Below are 19,645 nucleotides of genomic sequence, written 5' to 3' on the forward strand. Positions count from 1 at the left end.
GTCAAATTCCTCAAACTTGTTCTCTATAAAAACCTTCTGAGGACGCATATGACCTCTCCAAATTCCTCGCAACTATACTCTGTTCATAGGTACTCATGTCAGCTGCTGAATCACTAGGTTCTCATCAACTTAACTCATTTGCAGTGTTCCTCGAAGAAAAGTTGCATACTTCTTCGGAGAATTTGATTGTTCAAATTCCTCAACTGAAGAAAATGGCTGACGGTAAGAAGCCACAGAAAGGAGGAAAGAGGCCTGAGGTCAACACCGCATTTGAGATCCCTGATGATATATATGCTGGGTACTGCACACCTCCTGAGGAAGACAAAAATCAGCGCAAGTTGCGCATTCAGAAGAGAGAGAGGAGATGGGCTAGAGAGTGGAAGGAGTACAGATATGTCACTCCCAAATACATGAAGAAATTCGCACTCAATTCTCCATGCCCAAGATCTCCATTGGCACCTGGCCAAATAGCTGATCCCACCAGCCTCAAGCGTGGTGAGGATTATCCTGATGAATGGGCCAAGCGCCAAGCCAAGTTGGCTAAACAAGCCAAAGAAGCTGTGAGGAAATTCAACGAAGACTCTGCTGCTGCCGCTGAGGCCTCTGTCAAGCCTAAGAAGGTCATGTCAAAGCAGCCTGCGCACAAGCCAAGTGCTTCGCCTTCAATGCCCTCAAGGTCAAGTTCCTCAGCAATGCCCTCACGGCCAGAATCTTCAAAGCCATCAAGGCCAATTCCTCATGATGCTCTTGCTCCTCCCAAATCCTCAGCTCCTCACAAGTCCTCAGCTGCTCCGACAAATTCCTCTGCACCTATGCATATCACCCCGTGTCAAAGGACCACAGGCGTCTCAATTGCCTCAGGAGCTTCAGCTAGTTCCTCAGTTGCACCAAATTCTTCAACGGGACCCTCTCTACTAAAGACAAAGGCCACTGCTGGACGAGGTCCTCGCCCTAGTCCTCAGAAGAAGCAGGTCGCCTTCCAAGTGCTGTCCGAAGAAGACGAAGCTGATGATGATGAACTTGCTGAAATCATCAGAGATAGGCAAGTCAGGGCCGCTAGAGCCAAGGAAACAGATGTGCCACTACTTTTGGATCCAAAGTTGATCCTCGAATACATTGATGTTTGGCACAAGGACCCCAACACTCCCATGCCTGACTTCAAGCTGACTCCTGGCCAAAGTCACATGCTAACCCACTTCATACAAGAAGAAAAATGGAAATATGAGAAGGCCAGGCAGATCAAGAAAGCGCAGTACAAGAAGGAGCGCTATCTGAAGAAAAACGTTGTCTCTATGACAACTGAAGAACTTGTCACTGTTCAAACTGAGATCAAGAAACTCGGTGATGAATTTGATGCATACCGCACTAATTGGCTTGGAGCCAAGGTTCGCTTTGTGAAACTTGTTGATAACTTCACCTCAAATGTTGCAGCCCCAACGCAACATGAAATTCCTCAGGACAAGGACTTCACTCAACTACAAAGCTGATTTTCAGAATCACCTCTGCTACTTGCCCCCAATTGAAGTCCTCAAGCGGACCTATTCCTCAGTTGATGAAAAGGGAAAGGCACCAGCTGTTATAGATGAAGGCATTCGTCCATTAGATGGTCAGTTTCGCAAAGCTGCATCTTATTCCACCAATGATGACTCTGCCACACATGACTCTGCCAATGCACCCAAGTCTATTCCTCAAGCCACTGCTCCTCGTGTGATGACTGACCATGAGCTTCTGCTTAGTCTTCACCAGAAGGTGGATCGAAACCATAAATGGGTTAAGCGTCAGTTTGGTTCATTTCTTCACAACATGACTGCTACGCACAATGCAGTGAAGAAAAACCATTACTACCTCCATGAAGTTTTCGGTTGCACCTGGGCAATACTGTCACATCTGTATGGTGAAGAAGATCTTAAGAAAATGGGTCTCAAGGAAGATTTTGACTGGTCTGCACCTCCACCGAAGAAATTCAAGAAGGTCAAGGTTCCTTCCTTGGTGGCTAGCTCATATTCTTCATCGCGCGACACCGATGAGAATGAAGACTTGGACGACACTGAAGCAGGCCCTTCCATGACAAACGGCCCCAACAACGCTGGCGCTCCTTCATCAACTTGATATTTTTCAGGGGCGTTAGTCCTCATATTCGATCCTTTTGGTCATTTGATTACAAAGGGGGAGAATTTTGAGTTAGTCTTCAAGCGGGTCTTTCTATATGGGCTTTTTTTTGTTAAGTTACAACTCTCGTTCTTTTGAGACTTTATTGGATCGAGTTGTAAACTTAAACCCGATGGTGCTCTGATACTTTTGATATGTTTTTCTGCATGCTTATTCCTCATATATGCTAATGCACGCATGCTGAATTACATCAGTCACCATATTTCATCATGCATTTCAAATTCTTCATTGTGATATGTCAAATGCGTGTATGAATTACAAGATATAGGGGGAGATCTCCATGATTCTACTCTTCAAGTGTGCAATGCTTCAAAAGCAATACCTCACCATGCACATATTCAGAGGGAGTTCTTCTATATCTTGCAATCAAATTCCTCAATATCAGTATTTACACTTCATATGTTTATCCCCGTTGAAAACTTAACCTATATTGTCATCAATCACCAAAAAGGGGGAGATTGTAAGTGCATCTAGTGCCCCTTAGTGATTTTGGTGTATTGAAGACTTATAGGTTAAGGGACTAATGCGTTTGTGAGTGTACACAGGTCTATAAGTCTATGAGAAGTTTGATATTTACAGAGAAAGTCGACCCCTAAAAATGAAGTTCTTCGACTGAAGACTTTGAATTTCTGAAGACTTTCTGAAGACTTTGAAAGTGAAGAAATTGGTGTGACCTTGAAGACTTGGTATTCATTCGAGGAACATGAAGTGTGAAGACTTTTGTTTTCGTAGTTTCATTTTCTCTTTCTTGAGTCATAGGAAACACCGTACTGTTAAAGGGGGTCGAGGAAATATTAGGAAAAATTTCCATGTGATGCTCAACTCAAAATCTTACACCTACCAATCCCTTCGAGTGAAGCCATTGGAAATCTCATACAGTCCAGTCATATTCTTCAGTGACAGAGACGAAGTTCTTATGGTCTATGAGGAATTTGTTCTGATTGAGGAGTTAGGAATTCACCAGTGCGGATTGCCTACACAGTGAGGAACATGATAACCCTGAGGATTTTGCCACTCAAAATTCCGACCGTTGCTGTGCTATGCGCCAGCTGTCCCAAAATATCTATCCACCTAACGGTCATATCATTGAAGGGCATTTATGTCTTATCATGTCGGGCTACTCCCTAGGCTATAAATAGTCGCCCCCTACAATCACTAGCCGGTTGGCTGCTCCGAGAGAAACTGACACTTGTCATTTGAGAGCAACCCATCCTCCGAGAACTTTGAGCGAAAATCATCAAGTGAGGAAAACCCAAACCCAAACACCTACAAACCCCAAGTGATTGAGCATCACTGAATAGATTGATCCTGCGTGGATCCGATGCTTGTTACCTTTGAAGACTGTGCTTCTTCCAGACGGTTAGGCGTCATGGTCTAGAGCATCCAAGAGGAATTGTGGATCACCGAGTGACCAAGTTTGTGAAGGTTCGGAAGTCACCTGCAGACTTACCACGAGTGATTGGGTGAGGTCTGTGTGACCTTAGCTCAAGGGGAATACGGTGAGGACTGAGTGTCCTGAGCTGCGTGTTCAGGACTGGGTGTCCGGGACTGTGTGTCCTCAGGTTTAAATACCTAGCCGCCCTAACCAGACGTACAACTGAGACATCAGTTGGAACTGGTCTACCAAATCATTGTCTTCACCATGCTTACTAGTTATATTTCCTCAACTCTTTCATTTCCTCATAACTATGTTGTGTGCTTGTTCATATCTATGTTTGAAGACTTTGACTGAAGATTTTCTCAATTTCCTCAGTTCAATTTCTTCAGTCTGTTTGTCTTCATCCTGTGTTATCATGTGCTTACGCTCTCTGTACTCTGTGCTTGTCTTCATTTCATCATGATGACTATGCTTGTGCTCTATTATGTTTACTTTTTAGTACTTATTCCGCTACTAGTAGTTCTTCGCTAAGGAATTTCCTCACCGGTAAATTCCTCAGTGAAGAATTCATAAAAATCGCCTATTCACCCCCCCTCTAGTCGATATAACGCACTTTCAGAGGCCGGGCATGACCCAGAAAAGTGTGTCCAGACAAAGGGGATCGGGCGTGTTGGGAAATGTGGTGCACCCCTACAGGGAAGTTGATCTATTTGAATAGCAGTGTCCCTTGGTAAAAGGACGACCCGGAGTTGTACCTTGACCTTATGACAACTAGAACCAGATACTTAATAAAACACACCCTTCCAAGTGCCAGATACAACCGGTGATCTCTCTCTCACAGGGCGACGAGGGGAGGATCATCGGGTAGGATTATGCTATGCGATGTTACTTCGTGAACTTACCATCTACTCTCTTCTTCTGCTGCAAGATGGAGGTTACCAGAAGCGTAGTCTTCGATAGGACTAGCTACCCCCCCCCCTCTTATTCTGGCATTCTGCAGTTCCGTCCACATATGCTACCCTTTTCCATTTGATACCAATGCATACATATGTAGTGCAGCTCCTTGCTTGCGAGTACTTTGGATGAGTACTCATGGTTGCTTTGTTCCCTCTTTTTCCCCTTTCTGTACCCGGTTGTTGCGACCAGATGTTGGAGTCCAGGAGCCAGAGGATCCCGAGGTTGATTCTACGTGGAGTTCTACTTCGAGGAGTAGTTAGGAGGTCCCAGGAAGGAGGCCTTGCCTTTTCGATCATTACTACTTTTGTGCTAGCCTTCTTAAGGAAAACTTGTTTAACTTATGTCTGTACTCAGATATTGTTGCTTCCGCTGACTCGTCTATGATCGAGCTCTTGTATTCGAGCCCTCGAGGCCCCTGGCTTGTAATATAAAGCTTGTATTATTTTAATTTGTGTCTAGAGTTGTGTTATGATATCTTCCCGTGAGTCCTTGATCTTGATCGTACACCTTTGCATGTATGATTAGTGTACGGTCAAATCAGGGGCGTCACATGTGCCCTGGTTGGTTGTGCTCTCCTCGAAGCACCCCCCCCAGGCGCGGCCTTGGCCCATTAGGTGTCTTCTGGTCCATAAAAAATCTCTGTAAAGTTTCGTTGCATTTGGACTCCATTAGGTATTGATTTTCTGCGATGTAAAAAACATGCAAAAAACATCAACTAGCACTTGGCACTATGTCAATAGGTTAGTACCAAAAAATGATATAAAATGATTATAAAACATCCAAGATTGATAATATAACAGCATGGAACAATCAAAAATTATAGATACGTTGGAGACGTATCACGCCCATTCACGGAAGATGAAATCTGGCATGCGGTTAAGGCGCTCCCCCGCGGCAAGGCCCCGGGACCTGACGGGTTCACTCCCAAATTCATCGTGGCATGCTGGGACATGGTTAAAGCCGACATTTGCCCCGTGTTTGACAAGTTCTACTCCATGAATGGGCGCAATTTGCAACACCTCAATGAGGCCCTCATCACACTCCTCCCGAAGAAGTCGGACGCCTCCTTCCTCTCTGATTACTGCCCCATCAGCTCGATACACCTTGTGGCCAAGCTCATCGCCAAAGTTCTTTCGCTCCGCCTTGCCCCGCACCTTGGCCAGCTCGTCTCCACCAATCAGAGCGTGTTCGTCGCGGGCCGGTGCGTTCACGACAATTTCATGTTGGTCCAGCAGACCGCCCGCCAGCTGCACAACCTCCGAGTGCCTCGTGTCCTCAAGCTCGACATATCGCGCGCCTTTAACACGGTCTCCTAGCCTTTCCTCATCCATGTCCTTCGCCACCTGGGCTTTGGAGGGCGTTGGATCGAGTGGATCATCATTTTTCTCTCCACATCCAGTACGCGTGTTCTCATCAATGGCTCTCCTGGGCCTCCGATCGCCCATGCCTACGGGTTGCAGCAGGGAGACCCCATTTCCCCCATGCTCTTCACTATTGCCATTGACGCCCTGAACTCGCTTCCTCTGCATGCCCACTAGTGCGGCTTGCTCCAGCGCCTCACCGCTCGCCACGCCTCGTCGAGCATATCCCTCTACGCCGATGATGTTGTTATCTTACGCCACCCCTCGGTCCGCGATCTTCGAGTTATCCGCGAGCTTCTGCGTGTCTTCAACGAGGCATCCACTACGTGCTCGGCGACACCCATCCGTTGCGGCGATCCCGAGTTGATTACTATCAACAACGAGCTCATGTGTGCCACCATCTGCTTCCCCATTACCTACCTTGGGATCCCTCTTTCGATTAGGAAACCCTCCGCTACATTGCTTCGCGCAATTGTCGAGAGGCTTGCCAAGAAGCTCTCCACCTGGCGCGCGGCGCTCCTCTCCCACAGCGAGCGCCTTGCCCTTGTTCACCACGTGCTTTGCACGATCCCATCCCACATCATGGTGGCTATTGCTCTCTGTCCGACAATTCTCAAGAAGGTGAACCGGACCACTAGGGAGTTCCTTTGGCATAGTAATAAGGAGATCCGCGACGACCATGGCCCTATGCACTGGCAGCGTGTCTGCCGCCCCCTTCAACTAGGCGGTCTCAGCATTTCAGACCTTCATCGACAAGGGATCTCGCTCCATGTTCGTTGGTTGTGGCTACAACATACCGACCCCACCAGGCCTTGGGCGCATCTACACCTCCCTACTAATCCAGGCTCATCCTCCATCTTTCGGGCATCCACGTCTTGGGCCGTCGGCTACGGCCGGACCTGTCGATTCTGGACAGACCCTTGGATCGATGGCCATGCCATCTCCAATATCGCCCTGCTCTCCTACCCCTCATGCCCCGCCAATGGCGGAAGGGCTTCAAGACCATAGCTGGGTTGCCGACCTGCATGGCGCCCTGACGCCAGGTGTGATGCTCGAGTACGTGCAGCTCTCGAGGCGACTCCGACACCTCACTCTATCCAACTCCCCCGACCGCCTCATATGGCGTTGGACTGCGGACACCAAGTACTACGCCAGAACATGCTACCGGGCCTTATTTGCTGGATCTACTATAGCCCCATTCTGGCACCTGGCCTGGAGATGTGGGACTCCTCTTCGAGTCAATGTTCACCTGGCTTGCCGACCTCGACCGCTACTAGACCGCCGCTAGATTGGCCCATCACGGACTACCGCACAACGACCGTTGTGTTCTCTGCGACCAGGCAGAGGAAAGCATGCAACATATTATCATCAACTACCCTGTAACACCCACAATGCGGCTATATCTCCCACGTGTCGGGGCACGACTTAGAGGCATAGCCACATGGTAGGCTTGTCTCAAGAGGGGTAATCTTCACACATCCCAGGTACTAAATAAGAAAGGGATAAAGAGTTGGCTTACAATCGCCACTTCACACAATACATAAATAATTCATACATCATCCAAAATACAATCAAAGGTCCGACTACGGAACCAAATAAAAGAAGACAACCCCAAATGCTAGATCCCCGATCGTCCCAACTGGGCTCCACTACTGATCATCCGGAAAAAAAACATAGTAACGGCCCGAATCCTCGTCGAACTCCCACTTGAGTTCGGTATCGTCACCTACATTGGTATCCTCGGCACCTGCAACTGTTGGGAAGTATCCGTAAGTCACGAGGACTCAGCAATCTCACACCCACGAGATCAAGACTATTTAAGCTTATGGGTAGGAAAGGGTAGCGAGGTGGAGCTACAGCAAGCACTAAGCATATATAGTGGCTAACATACGCAAAAGAGAGCGAGAAGAGAAGCAGCGCAATGGTCGAGAGGCTAGCGGTGATCAAGAAGTGATCCAGAAGCTACTTACGTTCAAGCATAACACAAGACCGTGTTCTCTTCCCGGACTCCGCCGAAAAGAGACCATCACGGCTACACACGCGGTTGATTCATTTTAACTAAGTTAAGTGTCAAGTTCTCTACAATCGGATATTAACAAATTCCCATCTGCCACATAACCGCGGGCACGACTCTCAAAAGTTTATACCCTGCAGGGGTGTCCCAACTTAGCCCATCACAAGCTCTCATGGTCAATGAAGGATATTCCTTCTCCAGGGAAGACCCGATCAGTCTCGGAATCCCGGTTACAAGACATTTTGACAATGGTAAAACAAGACCAGCAAGACCGCCCGAATGTGCCGACAAATCCCGATAGGAGCTGCACATATCTCGTTCTCAAGGCACACCGGATGAACACTACGTACAACTAAAACCAACCCTCAAGTTTCCCCGAGGTGGCGCTGCAAGTGGCTCTATTTTGGACCAACACTCAGAGGAGCACTGGCCCGGGGGTTTAAAATAAAGATGACCCTTGAGTCCGCGGAACCCAAGGGAAAAAGGCTTAGGTGGCAAATGGTAAAACCAAGGTTGGGCCTTGCTGGAGGAGTTTTATTCAAAGCAAACTGTTAAGGGGTTCTCATAACACCCAACCGCGTAAGGAACACAAAATCAAGGAACATAACACCGGTACGACGGAAACTAGGGCGGCAAGAGTGGAACAAAACACCAGGCATAAGGCCGAGCCTTCCACCCTTTACCAAGTATATAGATGCGTTAAAGTAAATAAGATATAATAATGATATCCCAACAAATCCATGTTCCAACATGGAACAAACTTCATCTTCACCTGCAACTAGCAACTCTATAAGAGGGGCTGAGCAAAAGCGGTAACATAGCCAAACAACAGTTTGCTAGGAAAGGTGGGTTAGAGGCTTGACATGGCAATATGGGAGGCATGATAAGCAAGTGGTAGGTAGCGCGACATAGCAATAGAGCGAACAACTAGCAAGCAAAGATAGAAGTGATTTCGAGGGTATGGTCATCTTGCCTGCAAAGTTCTTAGAGTTGTCGAAAGCTTGATCCTCGTTAGCGTACTCAACAGGTTCCTCGGTCACGTACTCGTCTCCCGGCTCTACCCAAAGAAATAACACAAGTAAAGGACCAACAATCAATCACAATGCAATGCACAAGCAACATGATGCAATACATGGCATGATATGCAAGACATGATATGCAATGCATATGCGTGCTCCGGAAGGGAAAGAATGATCAAAGCATCAACTTGGCAAACCAAGTGTGCCGCTGGAAAGATGAGGTGATTTTGGTTGAAATCGATATAAAAATCACCGGAAACAGATGCACGGTTTGCAAATGGCAAGCAAAACAAGGTTGATGCTATTGTGCGATTAACAGCACGATGCCACTTAGAATGCAACAAGAAACTAAGATACTGCACTCCAACATAACAACAAAGCATATGGCAGTGATGTACAAGAGATGCTTGACAAAACATGAACAGTGAGCTACGGCTAAATAACACAAGAGCATGATCAAACAAGCATGGCAAAAGTGCAAAAGATATCAGCATCACAGACTTAGTGAAAATACTAACATGTCAAAAACAACATCAGGAAGCATTATTTAGAGTAAGCAAACAACATGCTACAGTAACATATCATAGCAAACAAAGGCATGGCATGATTCTACTAAATGCATAGATCAAAAGTCCCTTACTGATCATGAGCCAAAAAGGCACAGAAGATATGATGGCACCCATGTAAACATAGCAAGTTTTATTAACAGTTTCAGACTTAGCAGAAAAACAGAGCATGGCATAAACAGAATTATGATAGCAACTTTGCGAGCTCAAACCACTCGCCACAAAGCATTGCATGGCAATATAAGCATACCAATAGCAAGATGACATGTTCATGAAGCTAACCATGGCAAGAGAAAGTTCATAGGATGCATGGATCACTAGCAACAACCATGGCAATATTGATTAACATGTTAACATTCTGCCAGGAACATTTTATAGCAAAAGTAGAGCAATAACAAGACATGCTAAGGCACTCCATAATTGCAAACATGGGCATGGATGGATAGAGCATAACCACATGTTCAAAACATCCTTACTTAAGTATCTCAAAATAAGCATGGATATCACTGTAGCATCAAGTTTACATGGCATCAAAATAACAGCAGGAAAAAGACGCAATATCCTAAGTCCCTGAACACAGCAACATTGTGAAGCCTAGTTTGCATGCTTGTGCTAGTCACCACAATGATCACAAAAATACAAGACAAACACCACTCTAAAGATGGCATGTTGTAGTTCAAAACACATGTAGACCCCAAGCTCATACGATGCACACACCAAATGCAACAAAAATGACAAAACCTCATGATCTGATAAGTACCAGCAGTTAACATTTTATAACACTCTTGCATCAATGAAAAAGGCATCAAAATGTACAGTATCATGCATGGAAATGCTTCTAACGTGAAGAGCTCATCGAGACGATCAATTCAACATATCATATGCATGAATCGGAGTCACGGACACCGAGATATGAAGCAATGAAGGGGGCATAAAATTATTGCAGAAAAGGACTTAGTGGAAATTATACCCCGCGAATCTGGATCTAGGGTTCGTCGATACGCTTCCCGAGGTTCACCGGAGGACGAGCTCACCGGAGTTGGACGCCGGGTGGAGGGAGATGGCCGGCGACGGGGTTCCTCCGGGTCAGATCTCGCCGGATCCGGCCGGCGGCGAACCGAAGAGGCGGTGGGGCGACTGGGCAACGGGCGGCGACGACGACCCGGTCAGGCGGCAGCGGGGTGAAGCGGTGTGGCGAGGAAGAGCGGCGGCGCGCGGGAGGCGGAGCCGGGCGGCGCGGCGAGAGAGAGCGGCAACGCGGGGAAGGCGGAGCCGGCGGGAGGCGCTGGGCCCGCGAGGGCCGAACGCGGGCCTGGCTGGCTGGTGGCGCGGGGACAGGGCGGAGCCACGTGGCGGCTCACTATTGGTGCGGGTGCCGTGGCGGTTTCGTCCGGTGATGGCCGGACGTGTCCGGCGGCGTGGATGGGAGATAGCTAGGGTTTTGGACCCGAAATTCGGGGGAGGGGCACATATTTATAGGTGGAGGGAGTTTGGAGTGTCCAAATGAGGTGTAGTTTTCATCCACACGATCGTGATCCGACGACGGAGGACATGGAGATGGTTTAGATGTGTTATTGGGCTGTTTTGGAGGGGTGTTGGGCTGCAACACAAAAGAGGCCTTCGCGGTTACCTGGTTAACCGTTGGAGCATCAAACGGCCTCCAAATGGAACAAAATTCGACATGTTGTCTACCGATAGTGTACCAAGGCCACTTGACAAATCTCGATCAATTCCGAGAACGTTTAACACCCGCTCACGGAAAGAGACAACAGGGGTGCGCCGGTGCATGTGGGAGTGTCGGATTGCGAAATGGCCAACGGGGAAAATATTCGGATGCACGAGACAAACACGAATGCAAATGCAATACACATGATGACATAATATGAAATGCATGACATGAACAAAAAGCAAAACAACGTCAAAACCCAACCACGAAGGGAGATCTCATAACTTAAAGCCAAAAATGGCAAGAGTCGGAATTACAAATATGGCAAGTTACATACGGGTGTTACACTGCCCCTTCTCTACGTAAATCTGGCATGATGTGCTAGCCTGGGGCGCTACCCCCCCCCCCCCCCCCCCCCCCCCCCCCCCCCCCCCCCCCCCCCCTCCACCGAGGAGTTCCTCCTGCGGTGCACATCGACGATCACGAGATCCCCCACTGGCCACCGCAAGGGCTTGGCCACGTGGCGATCCTAACAGCCCGGTCCATCTGGAAACAGAGCAGTTGATGTGTATTCCACGGCGAGACAACCTCCATCTCACGACTTTTTGCGTCTATCCAAGACGAGGCCCGCTCCTAGGCTAGGGCAGGCGCGCACGGACTGAACTCGTTGCTAGCATTGGGTCATAATCTTTTAAGCAGCCCGTCACCAATGCTCTGCAGCTCTTTGTCTTGCCTTTTGATCCCAAAAAATGTACGATTTTTTTCAGATGGAGGTAGTATGTTAGTCAAATGTGACTAACAATTTCACTACTGCACACCCGCAAAAAACATTTTTACTACTGCAGCTACTTAAACCAAGAAAAAGTCCATTAGTCTCCCATTATCGCCAGATTACAACAAATGCCAATATCAAGTCGCAAAACTATACCCTTGTATACAAGCCCACTACCAAAATCATATGTACTCGACTTTGTTCTAAAAATGAACCAACATCCAACATCTACCCTTAGGAGGGTGGCCTTTACACCCAATTTACAGAAACTTGATATCGTGCACCCTTGCGATGATGAACCTTGAAAAATCGTCATGGCCATGCATCAAGAGCAAAAACTGTAGCACCCAAATGGCCAAACATGCTGCTGCTTTCACCTGTTGCAGCCTACTCCTTTTCCACTCCCAGATCAACGCCTTCATCAGGGGACCAACACAGTTTTAAGGCGTACTAATTGTATATCCTCACCGGCTTCTCATGCGTGTGACGGTTCTGCAGGTGTATAAAACCACCAGAAAAAGCAAGGATATATAAGATACATGTCCTTGTGAAATAGAATGAATTAGGTGAGGCTTGCACGAAATCACGCAATAATCAAGGAAGATCTGCTACTAAGCAGGCCCTGCCCTGACGGGAGGGGGCGGCCACCCGGGCCCCCCGAAACCAAGGAGCCCCTCAGGTATGCCGTATGTCCTTCCCTATAGCCATTCATGGCGCACAATGCAAAAGCCCGATCGAGCCAGCCACCAAGCTAATGCGTGTGCATCTAGCGATCTTCTAGACTGAAATAATACCACGTCTAGCTCATACTCCAATCGACCTACCACTATCTTTCGGAGATCTGGTTGATTGGCTAGCCGGCTGGGTTGTGCTGCCACTACGAGACCGGAAATGGAATACTCGAGTTTCCAACAGAGTATACCCAGCCTATCATAAAAGAGCTGCTAGCTAAACTGGGATATGATCCATAAGTGCACGTCTTGCCTCCATCATCATCCCACTCCTTAATTCCTACTTTAGTTAGCTAGCTAATTTCTTTCTTACATATTTAGGGTTAGATATCATTGCAATTTGTGATTTATCATCTGTGAGTTCGAAATGATAATCGGTAAGATTTTACTGGTTTAATCTAACTTTGTGACTTTAGCTTTGCGCCAGTTTTCAATTACTTATTGCTCTAAATTCCAGCGCAGCCATGCCATCTACAGTATAAAGTATGCATCCGGCCATGAGAAAGGAAAAAAAAACAAGTAGATGAGATGCCAGAATCAAATCAACAATAACAATGTGAGTGATCATAAGCACATATTTAATTCATTACAGAAACTGCTAGTCTTGATGGGTACCAAGCACGTGTAAATTATTTGATATGAATGTTGCTTTTGGATGCACTCTACGTGTTTACTGGTAACAATTCATACATACATATATTGATTAATACATTGATGTTTACATTAAAAGCCCAGGATTATAGTTTCGCCCTGGGCCCCTGAAATCTCAGGACGGGACCTGGTACCAAGGCTACACAGTATAGGGCTGTGGCAGCATATACTGTGTAGCCTTGGTAATAGCAAGGGAAGAAATACTGTTTGACAAAAATGCAAAGCTTTGCACAAAATCCTGTAATAGCAAGGGAAGCTCCGATACAGAGATAACAAAGCATGGCTGCAGCATATTAAGCCCAAGCATGACTAAAGGTAAAATTTGACATCCAAAGTTTGGTAAGTTCACTTCCCAGCAAAGCAACTGCATACCTGATTGGCTGTATAGGCCCTTTTTGGTGCAGTGTCAGTATGCTCCAGCCCAAGATATTGTTCCCAAGCTCCATAGACATCTCTCCTCTGTAGAAACCAAAAGAAGTCAGAAACCACCGAAAACAAATGTATGGGCAGAACTATAGAAGCATGTAGGGCAAAATCACCAGTTTACCTGGAAACGAGCAGATACAACATCAGAATCTTGTAGGTAGTCTGGCCGATTCATAGATATGAATGCAAATTTCCACTGAAGACATAAGCATGAATAGGTATATTAGTTCAGTAGCTGTACTATATATTCATACTACGATGCAATGCAACTCCAGGTAGACAGTAAAACCAAGGATGCAGACAGGACATGAAGCTTAAGCAATACTTCACAGCCCCTTCTATAAGATTAAGATCTACAGTGCTTTCAGCGCCAATCACCACCCGTTTTATTATGATAGCAGACAGCAGTGCTTTATTTATTGATTTAGCATATTACTAATCAACTTTGAGAGTAAAGTAAGATACGTAAACTATTCTCAGTTCACTATAGCACAACCAACTGGCTACAAAATCGGTGCTGGTTCTAACATTTGTGTTTAATTTACAATATCAGTATGAAGGGAAAAAAAGTAACTTTTATATCGCATCTACTCCCTCCGTTCCTAAATATTTGTCTTTCTAGAGATTTCAACAAGTGACTACATACGGAGCAAAATGAGTGAATCTACACTCTAAAATATGTCTATATACATCCGTATGTGGTAGTCCATTTGAAATCTCTAAAAAGACAAATATTTAGGAACGGAGGGAGTAAGAAACAAATAAGATCACCTTGGAGAATTCTTCATCAGGGACCTGGAGTTTTCTCTGTATGCGGCCCTTTACTTCCGCTAAAGTCTCACCTTCACGGATGGCAAGAAAAAAAGGATCTCCAAAATTCTGAATCTGCTGTTGGTCACAACAACGGTGTCACCTGATTGGATAAGAATGTCATAAATATATGCTGTCATTAATACGAAAGTGCAATACTTGATTCTGAAGAGGATCTTTCGCGAAGTGATAAACATGGATTAAGCGATCATTCTGACTGGGATTTTTCTCCTCCTCTGGAACCTATGAAAATGGGTATAAATAGATATGAGGACTAAAAAAGCACATAAATTAATCACAGCAGGTACAGGAAAATGTACAGTAAGAAATCAGGGAATGGATGACACTTGGAACTTAAGGGCATCTCCATCACGGCACGCCAAACCACCACCAAAATGTCCAGGCCGAACAGTCCAGACACTTTTAATCCTCCAACATGACTAACCAAATCGGGCCGGGCCAGTCCGCACGTCCAAAATCCCCAAGGCCAGCCCCAAATCAGGGGGAGCTATGAGGGAATTCGAACATCCGCCATGTCGGCATCCAACAACCCGGTCCCACCCCAAAAAACCCTATCAGACTCCAGAAGCCTCCACATTCACACCGGCTTCACCGGCCACCCGCCTACCCGCATTGATCCTTCGCCGCTCCGCCAGCAGCAATCATGGCCAGTTAGCTGACAAGCCACCCAAGAAGCCTACCCCAGCTATTAAAAGCCGCTCGGAGATCATCCAAACCCTAGCCAGCATCCCATTTCTCTCATTTCAACTCGTCTGCGGCGCCGCTCGTAGCAAAGCCCTCGACCTCCACATCAACATTCCCGACGGCCGCTGTCACCATGGTCCACACCAAGATCACTGGGTACAAGATGTTGACAATGGAGTGTCGCGCCGAAATCACAGCGAAGGTCCGCATAGTGGACGAACACCGGAAAGCCCGCGTTGCGGCGGGCCAACCTCCAAGCTGTCCGAACCAAGCTCTAGCATGGAGATGGTATAGGACCACGGAGAGGGGCCAGCAGCGGAGGAGGCGATGGGCATCGAGGCCGCGAGGAGCGTGGTGGACGGTCTCTTCACCATGTGGCACTAGGCGCTCTTGCGGTGGTCGATCAACCGAATGTGAAGCGCGCGGATGCCGCAGCCATGGCAGAGCTCCTGACGAAACCGGAAGTCGTCGACGAGAACTAGGCGGTGCTCGCCGTGCAAAGTGCTGGCACGATCGACTGTGAGCCCTGCCAGCTCCGCATCAACAAAGCACAGCAGACCTGGCTCTTCGAGGAGCTTGATACCGAGGACAATGAGGCATCGGAGCAGCACGACAACAATGCCAAAGAGGCACACGTCGGCAGCTCTGGCACGGGGGCTATCGACCTCAACGTCAGGGAGTAGGAGTAATTGTTAGTTGTTTTCTAAGGATCTTTGTGTTGTATGATTCCGCTTGGTGTAGAAAACTACGAACTAGTGATGATTCCGTTCAGTGTCCATCTTGTTTGAGGGATTGGGTTGGACGGCCGCTGCCCAGCAGAATGTTCGCGGACATTTGATGTGGTTTGTTTGAGGAACCGCGTTGGAGATGCCCTAAGTTCTCACGAGATGACAATCACCAAGTAAAACTAAAATATATGATATCAAAGATGTAAAAGAGGTATGACATATAACATCATTAGTCTTACATACCTCTTCAGCACGTAGCGTCCAGTACTGATCATTTATATTCTCTATCTTCTCGTGAAGTGGAAAGATCTACAAAAACATAATTAGTAATAGCTACAATGATATATGGAAAAAATGATACTCCCACCGATCCAAATTAATTGCCGCAGCCGTAGTACAACTTTGTACTAAAGTTGCGTCAATTAATATGGATCATAGGGAGTATTTAACTGCTGAAACATTTTCAAAGGGCATTCGTTAGTAGTTCAAAGATTTTACTTCTGAAGGCTAAAGAAACCTCAAGAACAATAAAGCTCTTTTTCAGGAAGACATGAAATAGAAGACTAGCACATGATTTCAAATACATACCTTATAGATCTTGTGGTAAAAGACCTCTAGCACGCGTAGCTCGGCAGTGGGACTGGATAGATCAACCTGTTGATTAGTAGTACAAGGTTTAGAAATGGTTCTTATTGGACAAACCATCCGCAGAAACACACCACTTTGCAGTTGTATAACCTACAGTAGATCGCAATGGTCGTAAAGATAAAAGGCAGCTTCCCTTTCTTGTAGAAGCTAAATGGCAAAGGTTTAAGTGAGAACCAAAAAATCAAATAGGCGTGACCATGTGTTTGAGGGACAGAAGTGTTAGAGTTATAATATAAGTCATGTACCCCTTTGTATTTATCCCGTTGTATAAGGGGTTTCCTGCATATGTTCCACACCTGTACATGTATATATATCGGCCTATGGCCTCATGGGAATACAAGTTGCATATTCCTAACATGGTATTAGAGCCTTAGGGTTTCTTTTTTTAGCACGCGCAACTCGTGCTCTCGATCCAATCTCCCGTCCACACAGCCGCCGCCCTTCATCTCTTGGCCGGCGCTGCTCTCCGGTGCCTTCACCACCGCAGGTCAACCCTGCTCTTGGGCCGTCGCTGTCCCGTCTCATCTGCAGGTCCGCCCGAGCGATCCCGTCAGCAGCTCCCGTCAGCAGGTCCGCCCAAGCGATCCCGAGCGATCTCCTTCCGGACGACCGCTTCATCCCCGCGCCCCGAGCCGACGGTGGACAAGGCTGCTCCAGATCCATCGATCCCGTCAGCAGCTCCCGTACGACCGCTTCCCATCAATCCCGTCAGCAGCTCCCGTACGACCGCTTCCCATCGATCCATTGATCTACTTCCGGCCGACCGCTCCAGATCCATCGAGGTGGCGCAGTTCGAGGGGTTCGAGGGCTCCACGATCTACTTCCCGGACGACCGCTTCGACAAGGCTGCAGTCTCGTTCCCAGCCAGCCCCAAGCGACGGGGCCCTGATCTCCTGCTCCCGCTACTCTCTGCCTAAAAAAAATGTCTGCTGCATCGGGCTATGTTGCTGTCCCTCGCTGTCCGGTGATCTTCGATGGTACTAACTACACTGAGTTTACTGACTTCATGCGCATTCACATGCGTGGCATCCGTCTCTGGGGTGTTCTTTTTGGCGAGGTCTGCTGTCCGCCACGTCCGGTTCCTCCGGTGGCTCCTATTCCGCCGACTCCACCGGTTCTTCCTCCGGATGCTAATCAGGCCGCCAAGGATGCGGCTAAGCTTGCTGATGAGGCTGCTGATCGTGCTTATGATGAGAGGGTTTTGGCTTATGAGGAGGCTCTTCAGACGTATCATGGTGCTCTGTCTGTTTACACCCAGTGGCTTGATGATGATGCTCGTGCTGCAGCTGTTCTCACTGCTAGTGTTCTGCCTCAGTTTGCTTCTGAGTTTCTGGGTCTTCCTACTGTCTTTGAGATGTGGACCCGTCTTCGTCAGCGCTATCAGCCCTCTGGTGATGCCTTATACCTTTCTGTGGTCCGTCAGGAGCATGCTCTTCAGCAGGGTGACTCTACTGTTGATGACTTCTATGCACAGAGTTCTGCTATCCGGCGCCAGCTTGATTCTCTCCGCAGTGCTGGTTGTCGTACCTGCCCCTGTTGCCAGGCTGTCCAGGCCAATTTGGAGTTTCATCGCGTCTATGAGTTCCTGTCTCGGCTCCGTAAGGAGTTTGAGCCCCGGCGTGCTCAGTTGTTTGCTCGTGGCCGTATTTCTCTCATGGAGGCGCTTTCTGAGATTCGTGCTGAGGAGACTCGCTTACATGCTGCTAGTTTGCTGGAGGTTCCCTTTGTGCTCGCTACCCGTGCTCCTACGCCACCTGCTGCACCGACCCCTTCTCGCTCGAGTGCTCCGCCGCTCTTGCCCACTCCTTCTGGAGGCTCAGGTCGCCCCCGTCCACATTGCGACTATTGCAACAATGATGGTCATCTTGAGTCTCAGTGCTACACGAAGAAGAAACACCTGCGCAAGGCGCGATCATCATCTTCAGGGACTTCGTCATCTACCTCGACAGCTTCAGCCATTGCTTTGACTGACCAGGATATTCTGAGACTTAAGCGTCTGCTCGCGGCTTCAGGTTCTTCCTCGACAGGTACTGCTGATTCTGTAACTGATGCTTCCCGCACTGAGCAATCACCCTCTACACAGTCAGGTACATCCCCATGGGTTCTGGACTCTGGAGCTTCTTTTCATATGTCTTCTCATTCTTCCACTTTGTCCTCTCTTCGATCACTGGATTCTCCTGTTCATGTCTTCACTGCTGATGGTACTCCACTTTCTGTTGCCAGTAGAGGCAATCTTACCACTCCTTATTCTGTTCCTGATGTTGCTCATGTTCCTCGACTTACCATGAATCTGTTTTCTGCTGGTCAACTTACTGATTCTGGTTGTCGCGTCATCCTTGACGTTGACTCTTGTTCTGTCCAGGACCGTCGCACGCACACTCTGGTTGGGGCTGGCCCTCGCCGCCGTGATTCTCAGGGTCTTTGGGAGTTGGACTAGCTTCATGTTCCTTCCGCTGCCACCACCATCGCCAGTTCTTCCGCTTCTGTCGCCTCCGTTACTGGTTCCTTCCAGCAGTGGCATCATCGACTTGGTCATCTGTGTGGTTCTCGGTTGTCTTCTTTAGTTCGTCGAGGTCTTCTGGGGTCTGTCTCAGGAGATGTCTCTTTAGAGTGTCAGGGTTGTCGTCTTGGCAAGCAGATTCAGTTACCATATTCACATAGTGAGTCAGTGTCCAAGCGTCCTTTCGATTTAGTCCATTCTGATGTATGGGGTCCGGCCCCTTTTGCTTCGAAAGGTGGTCATAAATACTATATTATTTTCATAGATGATTTCTCTCGTTACACATGGCTTTATTTCATGACTTCTCGTTCTGAGGTGTTGTCTATTTATAAGCATTTTGCTACCATGGTTCATACTCAGTTCTCTTCACCCATTCGTGTTTTTCGTGCTGACTCCGCTGGCGAGTATATCTCTAAGATGTTGCGTGGTGTTCTTGCTGAGCAAGGGACTCTCTCTCAATTCTCTTGTCCTGGTGCTCATGCTCAGAATGGTGTGGCTGAGCGAAAGCATCGACATCTTCTTGAGACGGCTCGTGCATTGATGA

The 19,645-nt window shown here is 47.7% G+C and overlaps 1 protein-coding gene across 11 annotated transcripts in view; it reads right to left on the reverse strand.

Moving 5' to 3' along the window:
• Positions 1–11,979: 11,979 nt before the first annotated feature.
• Positions 11,980–19,645, reverse strand: part of LOC125551417 (ubiquitin C-terminal hydrolase 12-like) — a 44,677-nt gene continuing 37,011 nt past the window's right edge. For 2 of the 11 annotated variants that reach the window (XM_048714667.1, XM_048714666.1), the window contains exons 26-32: positions 16,542–16,607; positions 16,197–16,262; positions 14,680–14,763; positions 14,482–14,598; positions 13,832–13,906; positions 13,657–13,743; positions 11,980–12,394 (exon numbers count right to left, since the gene is read on the reverse strand). In XM_048714667.1, coding sequence (XP_048570624.1) covers positions 12,353–12,394; positions 13,657–13,743; positions 13,832–13,906; positions 14,482–14,598; positions 14,680–14,763; positions 16,197–16,262; positions 16,542–16,607 — 537 coding nt within the window. In that variant the 3' untranslated portion in view covers positions 11,980–12,352. Of the gene's footprint in view, positions 12,395–13,247; positions 13,568–13,656; positions 13,744–13,831; positions 13,907–14,481; positions 14,599–14,679; positions 14,764–16,178; positions 16,263–16,541; positions 16,608–19,645 lie in introns of those variants that run through there. The other 9 variants (XM_048714665.1, XM_048714659.1, XM_048714658.1 and 6 more) reach the window with 8 other exon arrangements.

The sequence above is a fragment of the Triticum urartu genome, chromosome 4 (genome assembly GCF_003073215.2).
Source record: "Triticum urartu cultivar G1812 chromosome 4, Tu2.1, whole genome shotgun sequence".
In the NCBI taxonomy this organism is placed as follows: Eukaryota; Viridiplantae; Streptophyta; class Magnoliopsida; order Poales; family Poaceae; genus Triticum; species Triticum urartu.